The sequence below is a fragment of the Acipenser ruthenus genome, chromosome 8 (genome assembly GCF_902713425.1).
Source record: "Acipenser ruthenus chromosome 8, fAciRut3.2 maternal haplotype, whole genome shotgun sequence".
Classification (NCBI taxonomy): Eukaryota; Metazoa; Chordata; class Actinopteri; order Acipenseriformes; family Acipenseridae; genus Acipenser; species Acipenser ruthenus.
The window spans coordinates 682,305-710,000 of record NC_081196.1 but is presented as its reverse complement, the minus strand read 5'-3'; the positions used below and the strand labels follow the sequence as shown (position 1 = coordinate 710,000).

At 43.4% G+C, this 27,696-nt stretch overlaps 1 protein-coding gene across 1 annotated transcript in view; it reads left to right on the top strand.

The window, feature by feature from the left end:
* LOC117405674 (C2 domain-containing protein 2) overlaps nt 1-26,944 on the top strand; it is a 28,033-nt gene extending 1,089 nt beyond the window's left edge. Inside the window, exons 2-14 of the mRNA XM_059027938.1 lie at nt 3,105-3,200; nt 5,657-5,782; nt 7,162-7,266; nt 8,099-8,215; nt 9,093-9,219; nt 11,534-11,642; nt 12,650-12,714; nt 13,589-13,704; nt 15,036-15,201; nt 15,616-15,726; nt 19,881-20,008; nt 20,412-20,670; nt 22,941-26,944. Of these exons, the coding sequence (XP_058883921.1) occupies nt 3,105-3,200; nt 5,657-5,782; nt 7,162-7,266; nt 8,099-8,215; nt 9,093-9,219; nt 11,534-11,642; nt 12,650-12,714; nt 13,589-13,704; nt 15,036-15,201; nt 15,616-15,726; nt 19,881-20,008; nt 20,412-20,670; nt 22,941-23,167 (1,752 nt within the window). The 3' untranslated portion in view covers nt 23,168-26,944. The remainder of the gene's footprint in view (nt 1-3,104; nt 3,201-5,656; nt 5,783-7,161; nt 7,267-8,098; nt 8,216-9,092; nt 9,220-11,533; nt 11,643-12,649; nt 12,715-13,588; nt 13,705-15,035; nt 15,202-15,615; nt 15,727-19,880; nt 20,009-20,411; nt 20,671-22,940) is intronic.
* The last annotated feature ends 752 nt before the right edge of the window (nt 26,945-27,696 follow it).

Below are 27,696 nucleotides of genomic sequence, written 5' to 3'. Positions count from 1 at the left end.
GGGACGAGTTACTTCCAGCTGGTTACTAACGGTCTAATTAGATATACAGTAAGTGAACATTCAGAGAACAATGTGCGTGCGCATTGTATCAGCGTTAAATAAAGTTATTGTCTTGTTAGTCACGTGACGGCAGCAGCAGTGGGGGTTGTTTTCGACCTGTCGTATTGTTTAGTGCAGTTGTTTGCTAATTAATAGGATTATATTTCTTTCGCGTGGACTTTCGGTTTGGCGTTCTTGTTTAAATGTTTCGCTTGTCAGTACTGTGTTGTGCTGTGCTGTGCTGTGCTGTGCTGTGCTGTGCTATGCTGTACAGTATAGCTGTCCTGATCAGTGTTCATCAATGGAGTATATGGATTTACTTAACAAAAAAAAAAACATATACAACAGAAGTTTGTGTGTGTGTGTGTGTGTGTATAATAATATTATTGCTGTTGATAGAGGACTGGAAAAGCTCAACGTACTGTATGTGTGCTGTGCACAACTTATTCTGCAGTCCCTTTGTGTGTGTGACGATGCCTGGGCGTGGTATTTGTATAACACACAGTAAGCTTTTTGGTAGGGCACCTGACCTTGGTGCTGGTTTATCCCAGGATGTGGGCTTTTTCTGGGACAGATCTGTCACGGTGATTCCATATGTGCCAGGAATGGAGATAAGACTCCCATTGCATTGCAGTTTGATCCGTTCCTGATTTTACTATGATCTGTATAGACTCACTTGAGCTTGTTACCGATACACACTGGCTAATCAAGCTTGTACAGTATTTAATTCTGGAATGGGTGAAACTGCTATGCAATAGGAGTGTTATTTCCACCCCTGTGTGCTGTGGGGTTCATAAGCAGGTTCTGTGGGTGCCCGCTGTGACGTACACAACGATGATCCCTCTGACAGGGTTACAGGCTGTACCAACCATGAGGTGCTACACAAACCAGGCCTAGAAACTGACTAGCCCTGCTGCTGCACCCAGTCCTGGGGTTCAGAACTCCCCTCAGTGAAGTAGGCTATGTTATTTACAGTACATGATCAGGAGCCAGGAGTTTGAGCAGGGTTAGAAACTCACACTAGCTCTGCTGCTGCACCCAGTCCTGGGGTTCAGAACTCCCCTCAGTGAAGTAGGCTATGTTATTTACAGTACATGATCAGGAGCCAGGAGTTTGAGCAGGGTTAGAAACTCACACTAGCTCTGCTGCTGCACCCAGTCCTGGGGTTCAGAACTCCCCTCAATGAAGTAGGCTATGTTATTTACAGTACATGATCAGGAGCCAGGAGTTTGAGCAGGGTTAGAAACTCACACTAGCTCTGCTGCTGCACCCAGTCCTGGGGTTCAGAACTCCCCTCAGTGAAGTAGGCTATGTTATTTACAGTACATGATCAGGAGCCAGGAGTTTGAGCAGGGTTAGAAACTCACACTAGCTCTGCTGCTGCACCCAGTCCTGGGGTTCAGAACTCCCCTCAGTGAAGTAGGCTATGTTATTTACAGTACATGATCAGGAGCCAGGAGTTTGAGCAGTCAGGCACCTGTTGAGTAAATCGTTTGTCCCCTCTACCTATTAGAACTCCTAGTAAATCTACAGACTCAGGTGAGACTAACACCCCGTTCACATTCCTACATAATGCACAATGAGCATGTTTTGAAAGTTGTAAGTGACTTGAATGACAGTCGTGTAGATTGCACATTATTTCGGTGATGTGTAGAGGGTATTATTCTTGCTGTGGTAAGAGCCAGGAGCAGGGATCTGATTACTCCTGGCGCCTGCGTATTTCAATGACATCCCTGAACAAAGGGGAGTTCTGAAAGGAGTAGGGGCAGGGCTAGTGGGAGGCTCCTAAACCCTGCGAACAATCCTTTGAAGAAAAAGCTGTTTAGAGATTAACAGTTTACGGTCCATTTTAATGATCTTCACTCTCTTTAAATCTTATGATGCCTGTCTGATGGTGATGCCTTGACCCAGTTAATAACCACACTGCATGCAATAAAAATACATTGAAATCAAGTTACAAAAATGATAACATTTTGGATGGCAGCATTAAAATGTGGCCCTGTTTAGATCATGAAAGACCACACCGATTTGCCACAGCCTGCCTTCCTGTCCACAGAGCCCGGTCAGGAACCCCGTAGAACATGCTCGTACTGGCTGTGAAACACCTGGGCTCTAACCACAAGGCAGCTGTGCCGGGTCCCTGTGTCACCCCACTCTGGAAGAGAGTCCGTACTGCCTGTGCAGATGGGCACTGTGCTAGTGATTTGCGTTGCTCTAAACACTTTTTTTTAAAAACGTTTTGAAAAGTAAAACAAAAAAGATATGGTTTCTTTTATGCAGCTGTTTGTTTTCCCTTGTCTTACTAGGAGTACTTTCAATGGGGTTGTATTTATATAGCGCCTTTCATGCCACAGTAATCTCAAAGCGCTGTACTTGTCGGTTCAAACAGAACAGAAGTATGCCTGTGTGTTATTTCTCAAGTAGTAGTAAAGATTAGAGTGGTAAGCAGGGTCCAAGGCCAGTGTCGCTGACGCATTCCCTCATTTCAGCTCCTACACTCGTAGAGAAACACTGTGTCAAGCTGTTTCTTACCTGTTTACTGCACAGCTGTGAGCAGGGAGGATGGCAACGCACTTCATGTTGGGTTACGTTCCTGCTGTAGCTTCCTCACTAGCTGAAATGAGAAGTTTAGTTTGATTTAAAATAACCTAATCTAAATGATATTGGTTGGAGAGTGGAGCTTCCCTGGTGGCTTGGTGGATTCCTCATATCTTGCAAACCCTCTGATTTTGAGTTCAAACCTTTATTTTTTTGTGCTGGAATGATCCAAATAATTACATTTATGGGGGGGGGGGAGTAATCAAAAGCTTTGGGTCTTTATTAATTATTCCACCTAAATAATGAATCAGTGCACTATTCTAGAAATAAAAACCAGGGTCAGGAAAACAATCGGCTAGCCTTCGTTGGTTTGGATAGCCTTGTACCTTGTATGTCACGCTGCTGTAGGATTTGTATTTTTTCTAAAGAGAGGAAAGACGATGTATGGTTTGCCACAGCTACAGTTAATGCCCTTGACAGACAAGGCTTCACAGTAAAGTGCTCTTTCTTCTTATTTTATGACTCAGGGACCTTTGCAGCTCACATTTCAAGAATGCGGACTTCAACCAGCAGAACTGGCTGTCAGCCAGGTTTCCAGTTTCCGAAAGGTAGACGAGGACAAGGTAAGAAAGAAACTACAACTGGCTGTGACTGTTTGCTTTCACCAGGGCTCGACTCTTCATTCTCCTTGTACTGTACTGTACATACAGCACAGTAAACCCACCCTGACAGTTTATTAGAGTGTGCCTCACCGTGGCTTCCAGCCACGCCTTTCACATGGAGCGGACTGTCTGACACCGGACTGGTCACGTGACAGAAGCCGGCTGCGTTTGCACACACAGCTGCTGTGTAGCAGGACTCTACAGGAGAAAGGCCTTGTTTACTGTTTACCCTGGCAGCGCAGAAAAACGCATTTGCTGGAAAGGCATATAAATGGTTGTGAAAAACCTGTTGGGGGGGGTTTGTGTTTTTTTTATTTAATAAAGGCTTAAATAAAAACACAAAAAACATAAATGACCAATATATAATTGAGCTGTCTTATTAATCAGCTGCTTGTAGAAAGAAATCCTCAAGAACAGCGAGTGGGCTTTGAATTCGGGAGGCCTGTCCAGTTAGAGAATATTGAGACGGCAGGCACATGGCTGGTGACATACTGTTGGAAAGATGTTTATGTGAACAAACACAGTAATGCATTTCACTGTCTGCATGTAATAGTAATGTAAGTGCATCAAAGAAGATGCACAAAGCTTCATTTACTGCATGCGTTGTTTAGTAACAGGTAAACGCCTGTTGAAATGTAACTGGTCACAATGTAACGTGGAGAACAGTAAATATACTGCTGTGTCCAGACCTGGCTTACAGCAGCACGGTTTGCTGCAATTCCGATTTACAGTGAGATTTATATTATGCAGTCTGTTTAGTTATAATTATGCTTCAGTAATTGCAATTACAAAAAGGTAACATAAACAACTACACACATTTAGCATGTTTACTCTGTCTGTTCTAAATCACCAGCAGTAATCACAGGTGCAAATACACCAACATTATATGTAACGATCGCTCAATGAAAAACACAAGATGGAGCTGCGAATGATTCAGCTGGGAAAGGCATGGCATTGAGCTGGAATTGATCAGTTGTGTTGTATAGTTAAAATGACTGTTACTGCTACATTGTATTTGCCATTAATTCCGAACGACACCGTGGTAATTGAGCCCGGGTCTGGATGTGCCAGTGTTCGTGGGAGCTGTGTGCACTGTACAGATAACCCATTAGTACTAGTACAGCCTTGCTCATGTCATGATAGCTAATGGCTCACCATCCCATAATGCAGGGCTGTTAAAAGCTTTGTGCTTTATTGCTTTATGTATTTCTTTTTAATTGTTGCTCCATTTCACTTTGCTTCTGCAGTGCATTAGCCAATAACTGAAAAGGACGTTAATGGTCCATATTGCACTTGGGAGACCTCTTTTGTTTGCCTTGGCAGCAGTACAGCCTTATGTTGTTAATGTACCTCCAGGAAATGATTACTGTAAGCATCCAGCACTCCCACCCATGACTGGGGGAACAAGTGTGTAAATGTCAAGCTGGACAGAGCGCTGCCTCGTTGGCTGTGTGCATTAGAAGACGTTTTAAGGAATTGCATTTGCTGTAAATAAATTCCTCTTGTATAAATAACTTGATTAACTGGTACCTGACATGATCCTGTGTGTGCGATACTTCATCTTAACCACTAGGAATCGGAAACATAAGGAGATTAAGTTCTAGCCTCTTACAGTTCATTGATGAACAAGGAATGCTGACTCTGCGATACACCAGAACACTGCGCAGCCAGAGCTGCCTTTAACTCTCAGTGATACACCAGAACACTGCGCAGCCAGAGCTGCCTTTAACTCTGCGATACACCAGAACACTGCGCAGCCAGATCTGCCTTTAACTCTCTGCGATACACCAGAACACTGCGCAGCCAGAGCTGCCTTTAACTCTCTGTGATACACCAGAACACTGCGCAGCCAGAGCTGCCTTTAACTCTCTGTGATACACCAGAACACTGTGCAGCCAGAGCTGCCTTTAACTCTCTGTGATACACAGTGCTGGATGCTTACAGTAATCATTTCCTGGAGGTACATTAGGGTAGCTCTGTGAGTGTTTTTGACGTTGGGGTTGGGGTTGGGGTTGGGGTAGCTCTGATTGAGTGCTTTTGATGTTAGGGTTGGGGTTATGGGGTTGGGGTTGGGGTAGCTCTGATTGAGTGTTTTTGGGGTTATGGGTGACTAGTTCTTATTAAGCAAGTGTCCCCATCACAGTTGACACTCTGGACAACTCTGTTTCCACTGACACGTCCCCACTGAACATTATCTGCTGTTTGTATTAACCAAAGGACTTTTTTTTTTCTTTTCTTGTGCTCTTAATATAGCACCTTTCACACACACTACAAAATGAATGAATAAATAAATAGATTTTATAATGAAATGTATTGAATTGGGTTGTGGAAGGGATAGTGGTATGTGCAGTACTGTTTAATGCAGTGAATCTGAGTAATACTTGGTTTGTGTGTGTGTGTGTGTGTGTTTGTTCTAGATTGTGTGCTGCCAAGTCGTCGGGGAAAGTGTGCAGTTTTCCCTTGGCGTGACTCGGAGGACAGCCACCGCAGCAGCAGGACTGCAGAAGACGTACAGCATTCAAATCTCCCCCTTCAAACTACAGGCAAGATTACAAACCAGACAGGCAATGGTTACGACGCTGCATGACAAAACCACAGCGCTTCCTTGCATTATATCTGGAGTGCAGTGCTTTAGACAAGCTTAATGACTGACAGCTTTATCAACACTATAAACGTTATCAGACTAGAAAATGCACATCTAACCATGAGATGCTATCAGACTGTAGAAAATGCACATCTAACCACTGAGACGCTATCAGACTGTAGAAAATGCACATCTAACCACTGAGACATTATCAGACTGTAGAAAATGCACATCTAACCACTGAGACATTATCAGACTGTAGAAAATGCACATCTAACCACTGAGACGCTGTCAGACTAGAAAATGCACATCTAACCACTGAGTTTGCTGTTAGGAAGAAGGCTTATGAATGCTTCTCACTGTGTTTTGGGAGAAATTCAAGTATTAAAAATGTATATGTTTCAAACAATCCAGTTGGCCCTAATGCAGATGTGTTTGGTAGGGGGTTGTGTGAATTCAAGTACAGTTAGTTTAGTAAAATAAAGCTTTTCCTGTCATCCCATTACTTCATTCAGTGCCAGCTGCTCATGAGTGCGGAAGCCTACCATTGTTGATTGTATTAAGGGTCAGCTGAGATATCTCCCGTGACATTTTAGTCTCAGATGATCTGAATTAGGCATTCTTGTGGAACTTTGCCGTAGCTGTGTTCTGTTGTGTTTTACTGTTCTGGAACCTGGAAAAATACTCAACAAGGGGGCTCCAGAGTGGTGCATCTGGTAAAAAGCACTCCGTGTGGAGTGCAGGATGCGCCCTACAGCCTGGACGTCGCCGGTTCGAGTCCAGGCTATTTCATTGCCAACCTTGGATGGGAGTTCCCAGGGGGCGGCGCACAATTGGCCGAGCGCCACCCGGGGGGGGAGGGTTTAGGTCAGCCAGGGTGTCCTCGGCTCACCGTGCACCAGCGACCCCTGTAGTCTGGCTGGATGCCTGCGGGCTTGCCAGTAAGCTGCCCAGAGCTGCGTTGTCCTCCGACGCTGTAGCTCCGAGGTCGGCTGACGGCACACGCTTCGGAGGACAGCGTGGGTTTATCTTCACCCTCCCGAGTCAACACGGGGGTAGTAGCGGTGAGCCAAGCTTAAATAATAATTGGATATTCTAAATCGGGAGAAAATAATAAAAAATAATTGCCAACTACTATGTTTTTAAAGAAAATAAATAAATAAATAAATAAATAAAATACTAAACAATACATAGTAGTTCCAGTAAAGGATAGGCCCACTAGGAGCATTAATGAACTAACTTTTTCGATGTGTTTGTCAGCGTGAGAAGGATTTGAAGTTGCTTTATAAGATGACTCTGTTGAACCCTTCCTGACTGAGCTGTGTGTTTGCTCTGCAGTTGGAGCTCAGGCTGCATGAGGCGGAGCAGGATATTCAAGTCTCCTGGTCCCTTTCACGCCTGGAAGACTGGAACCTGCAGGTCACACCAAGGAATAGAGATGAGGTGGGTCAGTAAGCCCTGCAGGACTGCAGCACTGGAGCGCAGCACAGCCCTGCCTTGGAAGTGCTGTGCTGAGATCTGCATTGAAAAAAAATTACATTTGGGTTTGGGGTAGAATAACATTAAATGCAACATCTTAAAAGTAATGTCCTGACCAAAGCCCAACAGCGGTATCAAGTATTTGTGTTTGTAATGTTAAGCCTGTGTGTTCCTATCTAAATCAGTGCTGGATGTATCCTGTTCTGTTCGCCAGTACTGGTAACACACATGGCATGTTGACCTGTGAACCCACATGTTTGTCTCCTGCAGGAATGTAAACATGTGGCCCGAGAGTGTGCAGGAGTTGTTGTTTTTTTTAGCAGTGTTTTCTGTGCATTCAGCTGCTCTCAAGCTTTGCTCACTCTTCCAGTTTTGTTAGCACAGTAAGGGGTTGATTTGATCGTTCAATAACCTGCCATGATAAGTCACAGCTGGATTATTTGAGTGCATTTTACTGCACTATCTGTGGTTATCCCAAGATTACCCCCAAACAATAAAGGTTTGATGCAATCAAAGTGGCTTCCCTGACGCTGTAAAGTTCTCTAATAAAGTCAATTAATTTGTGGCTAATTACAACAGGGTGTAGGGTGTTTTAAATCAACTCCTCAATGGAATTTAAGACTCCCATTTAGTAGCAGTTTGATCCCCTCCAGGTTCTTTCATGAGCCTTCATTGTTTGGCCCTGTGTAAGTGTTTATGTCCGCTAGTCGAAGCTTGCCATACAGTAATGCTTTTGTTTTTCTCTATTTCCTCATACATTTTCCTAATGCATCTGTGCTTGGAACCGCCTGTACAGCTGCCTGAAGGAAATCCAGATATCGCAGCTCTCAGAAATACACTTGAAGATATCATTTGTTCAGCCCGCCCATCTGTGCTTCTGAGCACCAAACCTGCAGATGGAAAAGAGGCCAAGGTGAGTGTTCTCCTTCCCCCTGCCTCTCCCCCGAGGAACCGGCAGCTTATTTTTAGCCCCCTTCAGTGCCTTGTGCAGGCACACGTACTGTAGAGCTGGAGAATTAGTTATTATTTGGGGTAAATCTCAGACTGCTGTGATGCAGCTCTCTGTCAGATATAGTGCTTACCATGAATTGAAGCTTTTAGTCTCTCAGTGTCTCTTATTTCAGCCTTCAGTATATTCAATATGTTGCATAGCTGTGGAGTTCACAACACTGCAGTTGTTGTGAAGCAAGACGTAGGCATTTGTTCTGCACTTTTTCTCATAAACCTGACGTGAACGTGTTTAGATCATTTCTAAGGGAATACGATGTATGTCTTACTGACCAACCTTTGATTTTTCCATTGATCGGATTGTTGGTCGATTTCAATTGTTTTTTCCCGTTAGTTACTATTGCTGTGATATGTGCAATTTGGAGATGCTCTACCAGCATTTTCTATTCTGTCATAAATACAATTGCACATGTTTTGCAACATCTGGCGTGAATTCCAGAAAAGGGCGTGCACATCATATCTTAAAAATGTTTTAGTGGAAGAGCATCTTACAGCAATGGAAAGAAGACTTCCATTGCATAGCAGTGTGATCCACTCCTGGTTTTACTATGAGTTTAATAAGACACACCTGAGCTTGTTACCTGTACACTGATGCTAATCAAGCTTGCAGTAAAACTTGAAATGGGTGACACTGATACGCAGTCGGGGTCTTATTTCCAGCCCTGATGTTTTTAAATTGTACAGAAGAGGGCTTCGCGTGACGCAGCTTTGCACTTCAGGTGTTGGTGGTCTGCGATGCAGTGAGCAGTGTTGTTTTTGTTTGTTTTTTGTTTTTCTTATAGGGTATCCGAAATGTGGGATCATCTTCTTCTCAGGTCACCTCTCCCCCCAAACCACCGCGGGCTCACGATTGGAAACTACTATTGAAGAATATAAAAGCCATGTATAACACTGGAGATGATGCTGCAGGTATTACTATGTATAACACTGGAGATGATGCTGCAGGTTTTACTATGAATAACACTGGAGATGATGCTGCAGGTATTACCATGTATAACACTGGAGATGATGCTGCCTGTATCACCATGTATAACACTGGAGATGATGCTGCAGGTATCACCATGTATAACACTGGAGATGATGCTGCAGGTATTACTATGAATAACACTGGAGATGATGCTGCAGGTATCACCATGTATAAAACTGGAGGTGATGCTGCAGGTATCACCATGTATAACACTGGAGATGATGCTGCAGGTATTACCATGTATAACACTGGAGATGATGCTGCAGGTATCACCATGTATAACACTGGAGGTGATGCTGCAGGTATCACCATGTATAACACGAGATGATGCTGCAGGTATCACCATGTATAACACTGGAGATGATGCTGCAGGTATTACTATGTATAACACTGGAGATGCTGCTGCAGGTATCACCATGTATAACACTGGAGATGATGCTGCAGGTATCACCATGTATAACACTGGAGATGATGCTGCAGGTATCACCATGTATAACACTGGAGATAATGCTGCAGGTATCACCATGTATAACACTGGAGATGATGCTGCAGGTATCACCATGTATAACACTGGAGATGATGCTGCAGGTATCACCATGTATAACACTGGAGATGATGCTGCAGGTATCACCATGTATAACACTGGAGATGATGCTGCAGGTATCACCATGAATAACACTGGAGATAATGCTGCAGGTATCACCATGTATAACACTGGAGATGATGCTGCAGGTATCACCATGTATAACACTGGAGATAATGCTGCAGGTATCACCATGTATAACACTGGAGATGATGCTGCAGGTATCACCATGTATAACACTGGAGATAATGCTGCAGGTATTACCATGTATAACACTGGAGATGATGCTGCAGGTATTACCATGTATAACACTGGAGATGATGCTGCAGGTATCACCATGTATAACACTGGAGATGATGCTGCAGGTATCGCCATGTATAACACTGGAGGTGATGCTGCAGGTATTACCATGTATAACACTGGAGATGATGCTGCAGGTATTACCATGTATAACACTGGAGATGATGCTGCAGGTATCACCATGTATAACACTGGAGATAATGCTGTAGGTGTTACAGCATACATGTGATCACTGCAGAGATGGAAATCAGACTCCCGCTGCATAGCAGTTTCATCCATTCCTGGTGAAGAAAAGACCCACCCGGGCTAGTTACCTGCACACTGGGGCTAATCAAGCTTGTAGTAAAACCTGAAATGGATGAATCTGCTATGCAATAGGAGTCTTATTCCCATTGCTGTACTATGTGGTTTAGCAGCCTCCTGTTTCTCTTGTTGGCTCGTAGTATCTGTGTGATGACTGTCCTGCACTGTGTGTATATGTGTCAGTGTTTGAGTTTCAGGTGGTAGGTATATTAAACATACCTGTGTCAGTATGTGTTGAATCTGCAGCTGCAGTACTGTCCAAGCCACACGCTACCGGCTGTGTTTTATTGAATTGTATTTATTGATTTGCAGCAGCTTCATCACTTTTTTTGGAGTGGTGCCTCTTCATAGTAGCATCATTCACTGGATGAGCTTCGTGCTATAGATTAAGACTAATGCATTCACTGGATCAGCTTCATGCTATTCATTAAGACTAATGCATTCACTGGATCAGCTTCATGCTGTTCATTAAGACTAATGCATTCACTGGATCAGCTTCATGCTATTCATTAAGACTAATGCATTCACTGGATCAGCTTCATGCTATTCATTAAGACTAATGCATTCACTGGATCAGCTTCATGCTATTCATTAAAACGAATGCATTCCCTGGGCTGTTCCATTCTTGTGCAGATAGATGATTCTAATAAGCTGCATGTTTCAACAAGCCGGTACCAGTCCTTCCCTGACTCCCTGCTCCCTGAAGGTTGGCTGCTCTCCTGATCCCATCTCTGCTATAGTTCATTGCAGCCGTTCCCTTCCGTTCATAATCACTCCTGATGCTTTTAAAGAAAACAGTCCTGCACCCGGTGTATACATGTTCAGTCTTTGTAGATTTTCAGCATCACTACATAACTGACACTGAAAGGGGTGGGGGGGGGCTGCAGGAGTAATAGAAGAGCTGAAGGCTGGCGGTGTTAAGATCCGCCACTGTTCAGATCATCAAAATAGCCCCCCCTCTTATAATGCTTCATGCCTTAAAAAAAATAAAAAAAGTAATGTGCAATGCATTTTCACAATGGTGTCTGTCCCCCAAAGTGCTAAGCTTGTTTTTATGTTTCTTCTCCTAGGCAGTATTCATCCATACTTTGCAATACAGCTGGATGACCCTCCACAGCAGCTTTCAAGCCCTGTAATAAAGAACACTACTACCCCTTCGTGGGACCAGCCTGTCATGCTGTAAGTACCCAGCATAGCGCAGGGAAAAGAATGCCTTTTACCCTTAAGAACATGAGAACACGAGAATTTTGGGAACAAGGAAAGGCAATTCGGCCATATAGGAAAGGATGAGATCTACCAAGTGATGCTAATGCATTATTTAACATAGTGTGTGCATCGTTCATATAGGAAAGGGTGAGATCTACCAAGTGATGCTAATGCATTATTTAACATAGTGTGTGCATCGTTCATATAGGAAAGGATGAAATCTACCAAGTGATGCTAATGCATTATTTAACATAGTGTGTGCATCGTTCATATAGGAAAGGATGAGATCTACCAAGTGATGCTAATGCATTATTTAACATAGTGTGTGCATCGTTCATATAGGAAAGGATGAGATCTACCAAGTGATGCTAATGCATTATTTAACATAGTGTGTGCATCGTTCATATAGGAAAGGGTGAGATCTACCAAGTGATGCTAATGCATTATTTAACATAGTGTGTGCATCGTTCATATAGGAAAGGATGAAATCTACCAAGTGATGCTAATGCATTATTTAACATAGTGTGTGCATCGTTCATATAGGAAAGGATGAGATCTACCAAGTGATGCTAATGCATTATTTAACATAGTGTGTGCATCGTTCATATAGGAAAGGATGAGATCTACCAAGTGATGCTAATGCATTATTTAACATAGTGTGTGCATCGTTCATATAGGAAAGGATGAGATCTACCAAGTGATGCTAATGCATTATTGTGTTAGCACCATATACTTTAAATTGACTATCTGCACCACGCATCAGAGAGACAACCAATATTACCAATCATGCCTGTGCTGTCTGACGTACAGGATGCCCTGTACTCTATACTGTAATACTGCTGTACAGTGTGCAGTGTGGAGCTGGGTAGTGAGTCATGTACTGTATACTGTAATACTGCTGTACAGTGTGCAGTGTGGAGCTGGGTAGTGAGTCCTGTACTCTGTACTGTGGTAGTGAGTCCTTTTGTATGTTTTCACAGTGAGCTCAGTGCTAAATCAAAGGAGTTAAAGATACAGCTTCTGGATGAGGGCAAGCCCCCAAAAAGTAAGTACCAGTATAGCGTAAGACTCATAACTGACCTTTATTATTATTATGATGATTATTAAATTCTAGGAAAGTCAAAGGCACCTGTCACTCTGGAGTTATCGCATAACCTATTAAGAACCACATTTATTTCTCTTTGAAAAAATCAGAACACAAGCTGTATTTGTGTAATTTGATGCATTGCATTTAGACTTAACTTTTGCGGGTTAACAAGGTTAAAGTTATCATAACAATATAGTCAAAGAGAAATTTTAAATAACAGGTAGATACCAGTTAGAAATGCTCCAAAAAATGACAAAGTAGCCTGTCAATGAAATGAGGACAATGGCACTAAATGGGTTCCTAAGAAAACCAAAATTTGTTTATTTAGAAGACGCCTTTATCCAAGGCGGCTTACAGAGACTAGGGGGTGTGAACTATGCATCAGCTGCAGAGTCACTTACAATTACGTCTCACCCGAAAGACGGAGCACAAGGAGGTTAAGTGACTTGCTCAGGGTCACACAATGAGTCAGTGGCTGAGGTGGGATTTGAACCGGGGATCTCCTGGTTACAAGCCCTTTTCTTTAACCACTGGACTCCGAAAATGCATTTGAAATCTTTGGTTCTGTTCTCATTCAGTAATGCATTTATATATTGTAAACATATGCAGTTTATTTTCTGTACAGGTTCACATTGTGCAGTGTGGGTTTTAATACTTACAAGTTATTTAACAGCAAAGGTGGCGTGAGGGGAGCTCCTGCCGCACAGTGATATGCTTTTAGCAGCTGATCCATTGCCAGTTTCCTCACCTTGTTGTGAATACGAGGTTGTCTGAGCAGGTCTGCCCCAGATACATGTTTCCAATGGAAGGATCTCTTTCCTCTCTGCCATAGGTGCCATGCTGGGTCTGGTTTCTGTGCCTTTGGATCTGTTTAAGAGACATCCTTCCGGGCTGCACACCTTTGCACTGAACAGCACCGACGCAGCGAGAGGGTCCGTCTCTGCTGAGGTACCCATCATTTCATGGGCTTGTGTCTGCCTGAGCTTTTCTGAACCATCGGAAGAGGGACCGGCGTTCAAATAATGCATTGCTGGGGTTCACGAGGTCAGGGGACCTCTGGGGTTTATAGGGAGCATTCAGTAATGCATTGCAGGGATTCACAAGGTCAGGGGACCTCTGGGGTTTTTAGGGAGCATTCAGTAATGATTTGCAGGGGTTCACAAGGTCCGGGGACCTCTGGAGTTTATAGGGAGCATTCAGTAATAAACTGATTGACCTTGAAGGACGTTTAAGTGACAAAGAGAACAGGACGAACAATGACCGAAATTGTGCAGCCCGGGTGTGTTGCATAAAGGTTTCTTGTCAGTTACATGGTTAGAATTACTGCACACTGCAGCACAAACAGGTGTTGCATCATTTTAATAAAATATAACAAAGCAGTTAACAAAAACCTTTCTGTTTGGGGTGGGAAGCATGTGCAGTGAGTGTTAAAATAGAGCTACTTTCCAAGCAGAAGATTTGGTCCTCCTAATAGTAATAAAAAGAGATTTATTAGCATGCCTGTTGTCCAGGGAGGTTTACCACGGCATGGAAAATGAACACTGAATTCCTCCACTAGAATATACCATCTGTGTTCTGGTGATTTATTTATTTTTGTCCTGTGTAGATAAGCTTTGTACAGGAATGTTTCTCGGAAAAGTAGTTGAAGAATTACAGATGTCCAGAATTACTTTGATTTATGAAGATGAAGAAAATATTTATTGAAATTCAAGAAAACGCAGCAACAGTGAAAAATCTTTGCGCGATATCCACATTTAATACACATGTGAGAAACCGGAGAGCCTCTAGAAATCCATCAAATGGTTTGGAAATCCCTGAGCAGGTGTATCTTGCAGCAGGCTGTAATATATTCCAGCTTGCCCTTCAAACCCTTGAAGGAGTCACAGCCTCATGTATATTATTGGATGTACGTTGTTCTAATAACATTACCACTAGTGGGCTCTAAATGGAGAGCTCTGCACCATCTCCTTTGGATCCATTTTGCAAGTGAATATTCAATTTACAAGCAACCAGTTTTTATTTCAAATCAGATAAATATTCATCCTTGTTAGCACCCTTTTTTATTTATTTTTTTACAGCTTGCTAAATAGAAATCTATTTTTTTCTGTAATCCCACATACAGATATTAAAATAGGACTATTACTGCTAATGCTAATGATAATGATGATGGTAATGATAACTATAATGATGATGGTGATGGTAAAGATAACTATAATGGTGATGGTGATGGTGATGGTAATGCTAATGATAATGATGATCATTCTTATTGTTATTTCCAGTTCACGTACCTAGAGCCCAGTGAGCTGCGGTCATGGCAGGCTCCCACCCCCGCCCCCACCAAGAAGGTGGAGATGGACCGGACCGTCATGCCGTGTGGGACAGTGGTGACCACGGTCACTGCAGTGAAAAGCAAGCCTGGGAGATCTCCTTCGGCGCTCAGTGCAGGTGCGTTTCTGACACCACCTCTCTGGAGGTCAGAACAGCGCAGGGGTGGCCCAAGTCAGTGCTTCCACTCCTGGTCTTTGTTCCAGCCCTGCTCTAAACTGTTTAATTGAATCTGAACAGAGCAGGGGTTGCCCAAGTCAGTGCTTCCACTCCTGGTCTTTGTTCCAGCCCTGCTCTAAACTGTTTAATTGAACCAATTAAACCCCCACCCAGACCCTAAAGTAGTTAGTCAGTATATCAGTTTACCTTTTAAACCTGGAGTGGAATTTAACCAATAAAAGGGATCGGCTACTGTGGTTTAAACAATATAAGAAGTCTTTATTGTTTGTTTTGTTTTTTTATGAGCTCCAGCTGTTAGCTGTTTCGCCTGTAGTAACATTTGAAATAACATGTCAGTATACTTGTTTTGTTTAGATTCTCCCATGAAGATTCCCTCTAGACTGAAACTGTCTGAAAGAAGCGTCTCTGATCAAACTGGCCCCACAGGAGCCACAGTCAGCAAGGCCCTGTCCTCCTCTGATACAGGTAGGAGCCACAGTCAGCAAGGCCCTGTCCTCCTCTGATACAGGTAGGAGCCACAGTCAGCAAGGCCCTGTCCTCCTCTGATAAAGGTAGGAGGAGCACAGTCAGCAAGGCCCTGTCCTCCTCTGATAAAGGTAGGAGGAGCACAGTCAGCAAGGCCCTGTCCTCCTCTGATACAGGTAGGAGGAGCACAGTCAGCAAGGCCCTGTCCTCCTCTGATACAGGTAGGAGGAGCACAGTCAGCAAGGCCCTGTCCTCCTCTGATAAAGGTAGGAGGAGCACAGTCAGCAAGGCCCTGTCCTCCTCTGATACAGGTAGGAGGAGCACAGTCAGCAAGGCCCTGTCCTCCTCTGATACAGGTAGGAGGAGCACAGTCAGCAAGGCCCTGTCCTCCTCTGATACAGGTAGGAGGAGCCACAGTCAGCAAGGCCCTGAGATTCTGGGATCAATAAGCTACTAACAACCAAACAAACAAGATGGGCCGAATGGCCTCCTTTCGTTTGTAAACTTTCTTCTGTTTGTATGCTGCTGTGCCCCTCAGCAGTCCCGAATGGCTGCATTCGGAAACACTTTATTTTTCTGCGTGTGTGTGTGAAAAAACACAAAGCAGTCTGTATGTAACAAGAAAACTTTGTGTTTTCACACACACATACAGACTGCTTTGTGTTTGCACACACACACATACAGACTGCTTTGTGTTTTCACACACACACACATACAGACTACTTTGTGTTTTCACACACACACACACAGACGGCTTTGTGTTTTCTCACACACACATACAGACTGCTTTGTGTTTTCACACACACACATACAGACTGCTTTGTGTTTTCTCACACACACACATACAGACTGCTTTGTGTTTTCACACACACACACATACAGACTGCTTTGTGTTTTCACACACACACACATACACATACAGACTGCTTTGTGTTTTCTCACACACACATACAGACTGCTTTGTGTTTTCACACACACACACATACAGACTGCTTTGTGTTTTCTCACACACACATACAGACTGCTTTGTGTTTTCACACACACACATACAGACTGCTTTGTGTTTTCTCACACACACACATACAGACTGCTTTGTGTTTTCACACACACACACATACAGACTGCTTTGTGTTTTCACACACACACACATACAGACTGCTTTGTGTTTTCACACACACACACATACAGACTGCTTTGTGTTTTCTCACACACACATACAGACTGCTTTGTGTTTTCTCACACACACATACAGACTGCTTTGTGTTTTCTCACACACACATACAGACTGCTTTGTGTTTTCTCACACACACACACACATACAGACTGCTTTGTGTTTTCACACACACACACATACAGACTGCTTTGTGTTTTCTCACACACACACACATACAGACTGCTTTGTGTTTTCTCACACACACATACAGACTGCTTTGTGTTTTCACACACACACATACAGACTGCTTTGTGTTTTCTCACACACACACATACAGACTGCTTTGTGTTTTCACACACACACACATACAGACTGCTTTGTGTTTTCACACACACACACATACAGACTGCTTTGTGTTTTCACACACACACACATACAGACTGCTTTGTGTTTTCTCACACACACATACAGACTGCTTTGTGTTTTCTCACACACACATACAGACTGCTTTGTGTTTTCTCACACACACACACACATACAGACTGCTTTGTGTTTTCACACACACACACATACAGACTGCTTTGTGTTTTCTCACACACACACACATACAGACTGCTTTGTGTTTTCTCACACACACATACAGACTGCTTTGTGTTTTCACACACACACATACAGACTGCTTTGTGTTTTCTCACACACACACATACAGACTGCTTTGTGTTTTCACACACACACACATACAGACTGCTTTGTGTTTTCACACACACACATACAGACTGCTTTGTGTTTTCTCACACACACATACAGACTGCTTTGTGTTTTCACACACACACACATACAGACTGCTTTGTGTTTTCACACACACACATACAGACTGCTTTGTGTTTTCACACACACACATACAGACTGCTTTGTGTTTTCACACACACACACATACAGACTGCTTTGTGTTTTCTCACACACACATACAGACTGCTTTGTGTTTTCTCACACACACATACAGACTGCTTTGTGTTTTCTCACACACACACACACATACAGACTGCTTTGTGTTTTCACACACACACACATACAGACTGCTTTGTGTTTTCTCACACACACACACATACAGACTGCTTTGTGTTTTCTCACACACACATACAGACTGCTTTGTGTTTTCACACACACACATACAGACTGCTTTGTGTTTTCTCACACACACACATACAGACTGCTTTGTGTTTTCACACACACACACATACAGACTGCTTTGTGTTTTCACACACACACACATACAGACTGCTTTGTGTTTTCACACACACACACATACAGACTGCTTTGTGTTTTCTCACACACACATACAGACTGCTTTGTGTTTTCTCACACACACATACAGACTGCTTTGTGTTTTCTCACACACACACACACATACAGACTGCTTTGTGTTTTCACACACACACACATACAGACTGCTTTGTGTTTTCTCACACACACACACATACAGACTGCTTTGTGTTTTCTCACACACACATACAGACTGCTTTGTGTTTTCACACACACACATACAGACTGCTTTGTGTTTTCTCACACACACACATACAGACTGCTTTGTGTTTTCACACACACACACATACAGACTGCTTTGTGTTTTCACACACACACACATACAGACTGCTTTGTGTTTTCACACACACACACATACAGACTGCTTTGTGTTTTCTCACACACACACATACAGACTGCTTTGTGTTTTCACACACACACACACACAGACTGCTTTGTGTTTTCACACACACACATACAGACTGCTTTGTGTTTTCACACACACACACATACAGACTGCTTTGTGTTTTCACACACACACACATACAGACTGCTTTGTGTTTTCACACACACACACACACATACAGACTGCTTTGTGTTTTCACACACACACATACAGACTGCTTTGTGTTTTCACACACACACACATACAGACTGCTTTGTGTTTTCACACACACACATACAGACTGCTTTGTGTTTTCACACACACACATACAGACTGCTTTGTGTTTTCTCACACACACACATACAGACTGCTTTGTGTTTGCACACACACACATACAGACTGCTTTGTGTTTTCACACACACACATACAGACTGCTTTGTGTTTTCTCACACACACATACAGACTGCTTTGTGTTTTCACACACACACACATACAGACTGCTTTGTGTTTTCACACACACACATACAGACTGCTTTGTGTTTTCACACACACACATACAGACTGCTTTGTGTTTTCACACACACACATACAGACTGCTTTGTGTTTTCTCACACACACATACAGACTGCTTTGTGTTTTCTCACACACACATACAGACTGCTTTGTGTTTTCACACACACACACATACAGACTGCTTTGTGTTTTCACACACACACATACAGACTGCTTTGTGTTTTCACACACACACACACATACAGACTGCTTTGTGTTTTCACACACACACACATACAGACTGCTTTGTGTTTTCACACACACACATACAGACTGCTTTGTGTTTTCTCACACACACATACAGACTGCTTTGTGTTTTCACACACACACATACAGACTGCTTTGTGTTTTCTCACACACACACATACAGACTGCTTTGTGTTTTCTCACACACACACACATACAGACTGCTTTGTGTTTTCTCACACACACACATACAGACTGCTTTGTGTTTTCACACACACACACATACAGACTGCTTTGTGTTTTCTCACACACACATACAGACTGCTTTGTGTTTTCTCACACACACATACAGACTGCTTTGTGTTTGCACACACACACATACAGACTGCTTTGTGTTTTCTCGCACACACATACAGACTGCTTTGTGTTTTCTCACACACACATACAGACTGCTTTGTGTTTTCTCACACACACACACATACAGACTGCTTTGTGTTTTCACACACACACACATACAGACTGCTTTGTGTTTTCACACACACACATACAGACTGCTTTGTGTTTTCTCATTTGCAGAGCTGCTGATGCTGAACGGTACAGACCCGGTGGCAGAAGCAGCAATTCGGCAGCTTCACGAGTCTGCCAAGCAGCGCCTGAGATCTCCAGTGAAGAAGAGCACCATCATCATCTCAGGGGTGGCAAAGGTGTCCAGCTTCTAGCACTGTTTTAGAACGATTTTAAATCATCTTAGATTAAGCTACTGCAGGAAAAAAGAAAACACCTTTGAAAATGGCTAACTCACTAAATGGGGTGTATAAGATAAAAAGCTTCACTTTGCAATCTCCTGAAGAAAATGCTACAGTTATATTCCTTTTCATTTTGGCTTCTATTTTAGTTTGAAATGAAATGACTGTAAAATGCGTTAAACAAATCCAGCTGTGGCTTCTCCTGGCTGGGTATGGGCTGATCAAAACAACCCTGCTAGTTTGCTAAGAATAAAGACAACCTTGGGCTCCTGCAGGGCTTGATCTGCAAAGACTATCTGTGCTGCCATCTGAAAAAACAAATGTTTGTATTGAATTATTTGTGCTGGTCCCTTTCTTTCAGTCTCCTATATCTCAGGACGATGAAACGGCCCTCATGAGGGGCTACGCTGCAGCGATGGACGCCTCGATGACCCAGGAGCCTCTCTGCGCTGCTCCAGAGGCCCCTCCCCTCGAGCTGGAGATCCCAGAGCCACAGAAGGGTCCCAGCGGCAGCCCTGCCCGAGGGGGGGAGCTCAGCGCTGTCCAGGACCCCGACACCGAGACCCAGTCCCAACTCTCACTGTGCGTGTCCGAGTCTGGCACCGTCAAGAAATCCAAAGGTAAGGAGGAGGACAGTCCCGTGCCCTCGTGGGGGTTCTTTCTTTGGATTGTACTGTCAGTCAAGCACGACCATTGCAAATCGCATCAGATGCTGAATGTGCTTTAACTGCTGTCGAAACACAAGGACAGCAGCATGGCTTCATTAACATTATTAGGAAAGGGTTTTACACAGCGGGCTGCAGATGAAATGCTGTAATGTATGTATGCCTTGGAACAGCCTGTTCTGCTTTAAAGATGCTTGCATACTGCCCACTCTAACAAGCCACGCATTTCACAAATTCAACAAGATTTCCTTCTCCCTGGACAAGGTTTTTCCAACGTATTGCACCAAAGGAGTTTTAAAGTTTTATAAGGGTGTACTAAAACTCCAGTTACTCAGTATTCAGTAACCCTTAACCCAGAGTGTGTGTGCCGTGCTGACTTGTTATTGATAACCTGGTTGGGTCACCATAGGGTCGCTGCGCTGGGTAGAATCCCTCAGTGTTTATTCACTGGTGTCACCTCTGCATGCTTGTACAGCATGTGCATTTCATATTGTTATTGATACACTGGGGGTCGCTGCGCTGGGTAGAATCCCTCAGTGTTTATTCACTGGTGTCACCTCTGCATGCTTGTACAGCATGTGCATTTCATATTGTTATTGATACCCTGGGGGTCGCTGCGCTGGGTAGAATCCCTCAGTGTTTATTCACTGGTGTCACCTCTGCATGCTTGTACAGCATGTGCATTTCATATTGTTATTGATACCCTGGGGGTCGCTGCGCTGGGTAGAATCCCTCAGTGTTTATTCACTGGTGTCACCTCTGCATGCTTGTACAGCATGTGCATTTCATATGTTCATTCTGTCTCGTTGCTTTGCGTGCTTCCTATACAAGTCTGCATGCATTTTGTCTCTCTTGTTCCCTGTCTTACATTTTATCTCTTTGATTCTTTTCTTTTGTGTTTTGTTTTTTGTTTTCACCACCTTAAGAGGAAGCCAGTGCTAACCTGAAATAATTTCAGAGTAAATCCAGAGTAAGTTACTGCACAGGCAGTTTTAAATAGGTGCTGTTTTAGCGTACGGTTTGGATTGGTACACATTAGCTGTACGTGTGTTTTTTTAATTGTGCTCTTATTATGAGCATAGCCATGCATGTCCTGTAACAGTAGTGGCGCTCGTGCTGTGTAATCAAGCTTGTTCTTCCTTATGAGAGCAATTGCGTCTTTATTCTCCAGAGCTTCCGCCTCTACAGTAAGCAGGTCAGGACCTACTTCTTTTTATACGTGATCCTGCTAGCTCTAATTTAGTATTCACAGCACAGGGATGGCAGTAAGACCCCTATTGCACAGCAGTTTCACCCATTCCAGGCTTTATTACCAGCCTGATTAGCCACAGTGTGTATCGGTAACAAGCTCAGGTAAGTCTTAATAAACTAGTAAAATCAGGAATGGATCAAACTGCTATGCAAAGGGAGTCTTCTTTCCATCTCTGCAGCATGATGGAGGATATATGTTACTGTGGGCCAGATTTTCAAAGCGTTTCCTCCATTCTATAATTGACTCAATTTTTTTTTTTAAACCAGGAAAAAAAAATCATGTTAATGTTACCAAATGAAAAACAGAAGTGCATTAAGGGAGCTTAAGAGGACTTGTAATATATAACTGTGTTGTTTTGCTTCTAGTTCGGTAGAATTAACAGAATTAACCTCTTCTAAAACAAGTGAGTTCATTAAAGACTGTACCATATATATGGACAGTGAGTTTGCATTCAGTGCCTTCAGTTTGCACACAGGCCTCCAGTCTGTGAATTCAGTGCAATCGAGCCACACTGAGATTGCATTGCAACTGTGATCCACCACCTATCACAAAATAGACATGGTTATATTTGATAAAGGTGGTGGGTATCCTATATGCTCCATAAAAAGGAGTACATTGTATTGCAGTCCTCATGTAAACGGGTTCAATGTCTTTCATTGTATTGCAGACTCATTTTGCATAGCAGTTTCACTCATTCCAGGTTTTACTAGGAGCTTGATTAGCCACAGTGTATAGGTACCAAGCTCAGGAGTCTCTATCTAAACATAGTAAAACCAGGACTGGATCAAACCGCTGTGCAGTGGCACTCTTATTTCCATCCCTGTATCCAAAGCGTTGCAGAAATGTCTATTGCGGGTTGATATGTAAGCCCTTCTCATTAGAAGAAAGGTGGAGCACCCCTATTAAAGAGGCATTAATAAATGTGGTATGTTTGATATGTAACCCGCGCTTTCATTCCTCCCCGGCGCTGCAGGCGGGTTCTTGCACAAGAGCGCCAGGCTGTTCTTCCGACGCCGGCACCACCGGAAGGACCCGGGCATGAGCCAGTCACACAACGACCTGGTGTACCTGGAGCAGCCCGTGGCTGTGGAGAAGGAGAGGAAGTCTGCTACCCTCAGCCGCATCATCAACAGGAAGCTGCTTCCCAGGAACAAGAGCAAGAGCAAAGTGAACGGAGCCATGGGGGACCCCAGTGCATGATCACTGTGCAAATACCCGTCCACGCATTCACATTGCCCCAGTGCATGATCACACATTCACATTGCCCCAGTGCATGATCACACATTCACATTGCCCCAGTGCATGATCATTGTGCAAATACCTGTCCACACATTCACATTGCCCCAGTGCATGATCACTGTGCAAATACCTGTCCACGCATTCACATTGCCCCAGTGCATGATCACACATTCACATTGCCCCAGTGCATGATCACTGTGCAAATACCTGTCCACACATTCACATTGCCCCAGTGCATGATCACTGTGCAAATACCTGTCCACGCATTCACATTGCCCCAGTGCATGATCACACATTCACATTGCCCCAGTGCATGATCACTGTGCAAATACCTGTCCACACATTCACATTGCCCCAGTGCATGATCACTGTGCAAATACCTGTCCACGCATTCACATTGCCCCAGTGCATGATCACACATTCACATTGCCCCAGTGCATGATCACAGTGCAAATACCTGTCCACACATTCACATTGCCCCAGTGCATGATCACTGTGCAAATACCTGTCCACACATTCACATTGCCCCAGTGCATGATCACTGTGCAAATACCTGTCCACGCATTCACATTGCCCCAGTGCATGATCACACATTCACATTGCCCCAGTGCATGATCACTGTGCAAATACCTGTCCACACATTCACATTGCCCCAGTGCATGATCACTGTGCAAATACCCGTCCACGCATTCACATTGCCCCAGTGCATGATCACTGTGCAAATACCTGTCCACGCATTCACATTGCTTTAGAACGCTTCATGAAGATGCAGTACTGTATGCAGTTGATCAGGCTGCTTTTACACACCGCACCAGCACTGGCACTGAAGGGAACACAGTCACAAGATTAGTGCTAATTGGGGTGTGTGAAACCAGCCACTGTTTATTGAGTGTTGTTGTGGGTTGAGCAGAAAAAAAAAAAAAACATAAATTGTTTCAGCTCTCTATGCAACACGGAAATGAATTGGGAGGGCGTGTGTGTGCAAAGGTTTCTATTACTTCAACACGTGTGCTCCCACATTTACAATTCATGTTTATTGACTAAGAAAAGGAATTATACAAAGTGGGATTTGAATTGAAGGGAATGTCATTGCTAGTCTGATCTCGGAGATGTGTGATTGTGTGCGTATGATTGTCTGTGTCTGTGGTTTTGTGTGTGATTGTTTTTTCAGATGGGGATGAAACAGACATCTCAAGCTCACTCTTTATTAAGATGGCTAATCTTTTTGACTACAACAAGTTTATCATGAGCCTATTTAACCCCTATTTAACCCCAGTTTTGAGGGAACCGTTTTGTGAAAGATGGGTGTTTGCATCAACTCATGGCACCTGTGATGTACAGTTTCTCTATTTTCTCTGGAATCAAAGATTTAACCGTACGACAGGTCAGCCAAAGCAGAGACAAGTATCCAAAGACTGAAGCAAAGTGAGAATTGCCCTTAAATAAATTTGTGAGGTAAAACACTGAATTGTAGCCAGATCACAGCATTAATAACCCTTTTGCCATTTTAAATGATGTTTTTGCATCACAGAGCTGGGTTCAGTAACAGGCAGCTAGCTTGCTGAAGTTGCTTGTTTTACATGCATGCAAGGAGGTTAAAGTTATTCATTCTCCACACTCATTAGAGAGCAGTAGTCTTTCTGAAATACTCAACACTGGCATGTGTAGCAATCCTAAAAGAAACATTTTCACAACAAGTCTTTCTGAAGACATTGAGGAAGAGTTGTAGGCGAAACGTTTGTTTCAGTATAACTCAAAACCATTGATGTTCTGCATTAAAGGATCCCTCTGTGTCGGGGTCCAGTAACAATGACCAGTTTTGTCTTGCCAGTCGACTTCCTCACAGCTACACAGCTGCATCATCATAAGTCGCACATTTATTTAAAGTTTTTTTGGTTGCTTTCTGTTTGTTATTCCTGGTGCGCTAAAATCCATTTGGCAACATAGGTGCAGAAGACGTGATGCACCGTATAAAACATGCAGTAGTATTGTGTAGCCTACAGCACACCCCAGCGTGTCCTTGTATAGATGTACACTTCTTACACAGTTACCGTGCTACTGCTGGTCTAAGATTAGTGTGAGAGAGCGGTTTCTAAAGCACTGCTGGAAGACAACCCCTAACATTAAACTCCAGAACACACAGCGTGCATCGTGGTGTCTGTGCAGAAGCCCAGCAGTTAGAAGCGCCTAACCTAACTTGCACAAAGCTCTATTGTCTGGTTCCACAGACCCTGATTCGCACAAATACTCGACTCCCTAATGGTGCCTCAGGTAAAGTAATCCCAGATTAGGGCTGATCAGGGTCTGCGAGCCCAGCTGCATGTCATGTATGGTTTTCAAATTGCTTTGAACACTACAGTAGAACAGCCACAAGGGGCCGGTCAGTTCTGCGTTTGTTGCTTTTTTTGTTGTGAATTTCCAATGCATTGTTTTTTATTGTGCTTTTGCCAACAAAGCTTTAGTCTAACAAAAGCAAACAAATTGAAGCAAACTTTCTACAGCAGAGGACATCAGTCCGTTCCCATGGGCTCGTTGCATTTACACCCAGACATCAGTCCGTTCCCATGGGCTCGTTGCATTTACACCCAGACATCAGTCCGTTCCCATGGGCTCGTTGCATTTACACCCAGACATCAGTCCGTTCCCATGGGCTCGTTGCATTTACACCCAGACATCAGTCCGTTCCCATGGGCTCGTTGCATTTACACCCAGACATCAATCCGTTCCCTTGGACTCGTTGCATTTACACCCAGACATCAGTCCGTTCCCATGGGCTCGTTGCATTTACACCCAGACATCAGTCCGTTCCCTTGGGCTCGTTGCATTTACACCCAGACATCAGTCTGTTCCCTTGGACTCGTTGCATTTACACCCAGACATAAAGTCTGTACCCTACGCGCGTGTGTGTGTGTGTGTGTGTGTGTGTGTGTGTGTGTGTGTGTGTGTGTGTGTGTGTGTGGGTAGAATATTTAAATTTTTATGATGACTTGCAACCCATAAAGACAGCGGGTAGCTATCCTAACTCCATGCAACATGCTGCCGTTTCTAAGCGTTATTGTGGGAATTCTTACATTAACTTAAGACATCCAGTTTGGTCTGGGTGTAAACCAGAAACACAAATGCCATCAGTCATTATAGAAAACAAAAACAAATACTAATAAATAAATAAATAAATAAATAAGCATTTCACGTAAAAACGACATTGGCATGGATGACTGTATTCGAATTAGGAGGTGTAGTTTATACACGATACTTTAATGAGAAGGAGTAAACTCTGTATAAAAAGACTAAAGGGACCTGTGCACTTTGCACACTCTTATGCATCGATGGTTATCTCTCTCGATCTAGTCTGAAGTATCCAGAGCCACTCAGTGCTGAGAGGGGGGCTGTATAATAGTGACGTTCACTGTCTGCTTCAGATGCCTCTTAAATGCTTACTTAGAATGCATTGCAACCTTTGTCATTTAACTTTCTAACTAAAGGTAAAAAAGGCTGTTTTCATACTGTTCTGAGCCTAATACAAGCCTACCTGAAAAATGAATATAAATTACCTGTAATAAATATCACCTGTAAATAATGTATCTGCTTACAAATACTTGATATCTGAGACTGGCTTTGCTATATGAAAACTGACTGCTGCTGTGAAACGTTTCAGTGAACGCAGTGCAGGGATTATTAGGACTAATCACCAAATCAGGATTGGAATTTGGAGCAATAATAAAATATTGAATAACACAATGCAGTGTGTTTGTTTTTTGTTAGTTGTGCCACGAAGGTTTATTAATAGTATTTATTAATAAATTGTATGTACAGCACAGTATATAAAGACTACCTGGTCCCTTTATTCGGACCTGTCTGCTCATTTGATTGGGCATCCCCCTGGGGCGGAGCATGTTGTAGACCCTTGGTCACACATGCTGTGATTTACTTCCTGATCAAGTCTATCTGCACTTGCACCCGAGTCCTCCTATTCAGACAGTGACGCTCCCGTCCACCCTGCCACAATCGTGTGGCAGTGACTGGAGGAGCACCACAGATCCCAGGCAGGCTTTTCCATTCCAATCCCAATCCCAATCCTTTCCAAGGAATCGCAGTAAGAATGGATATTTTAGAGACGTTCCAATTGTTGTGATTGTTCATCTGCTTTTCTTTGAAGGCAGTTTAATTGACGAACACACGCGGACTTCAGTTTCAGTCATTTTCTTTTTCCACTGGTGAGAAGCTCATTTTAACAGAGTGCTGCTAATTGCGGTTTTCAGCAATGATGTGTTGGAATGGGAATTAGGAATTGACCGTGCTCTGATTCCAGGCATCTTCCAAGGCCACCAGAACCCCCAATATCAATCCAAGTGGGCATGTCTGGGATGAACTTGAATGACGCATTCCTCATCAGTATATATTGTATCACACTGATCCCAGTGCTGCACAGTACATCATATATAATACATACAATCGCACACTATTGTCAACTCTACTGTGTATTTCAGCAA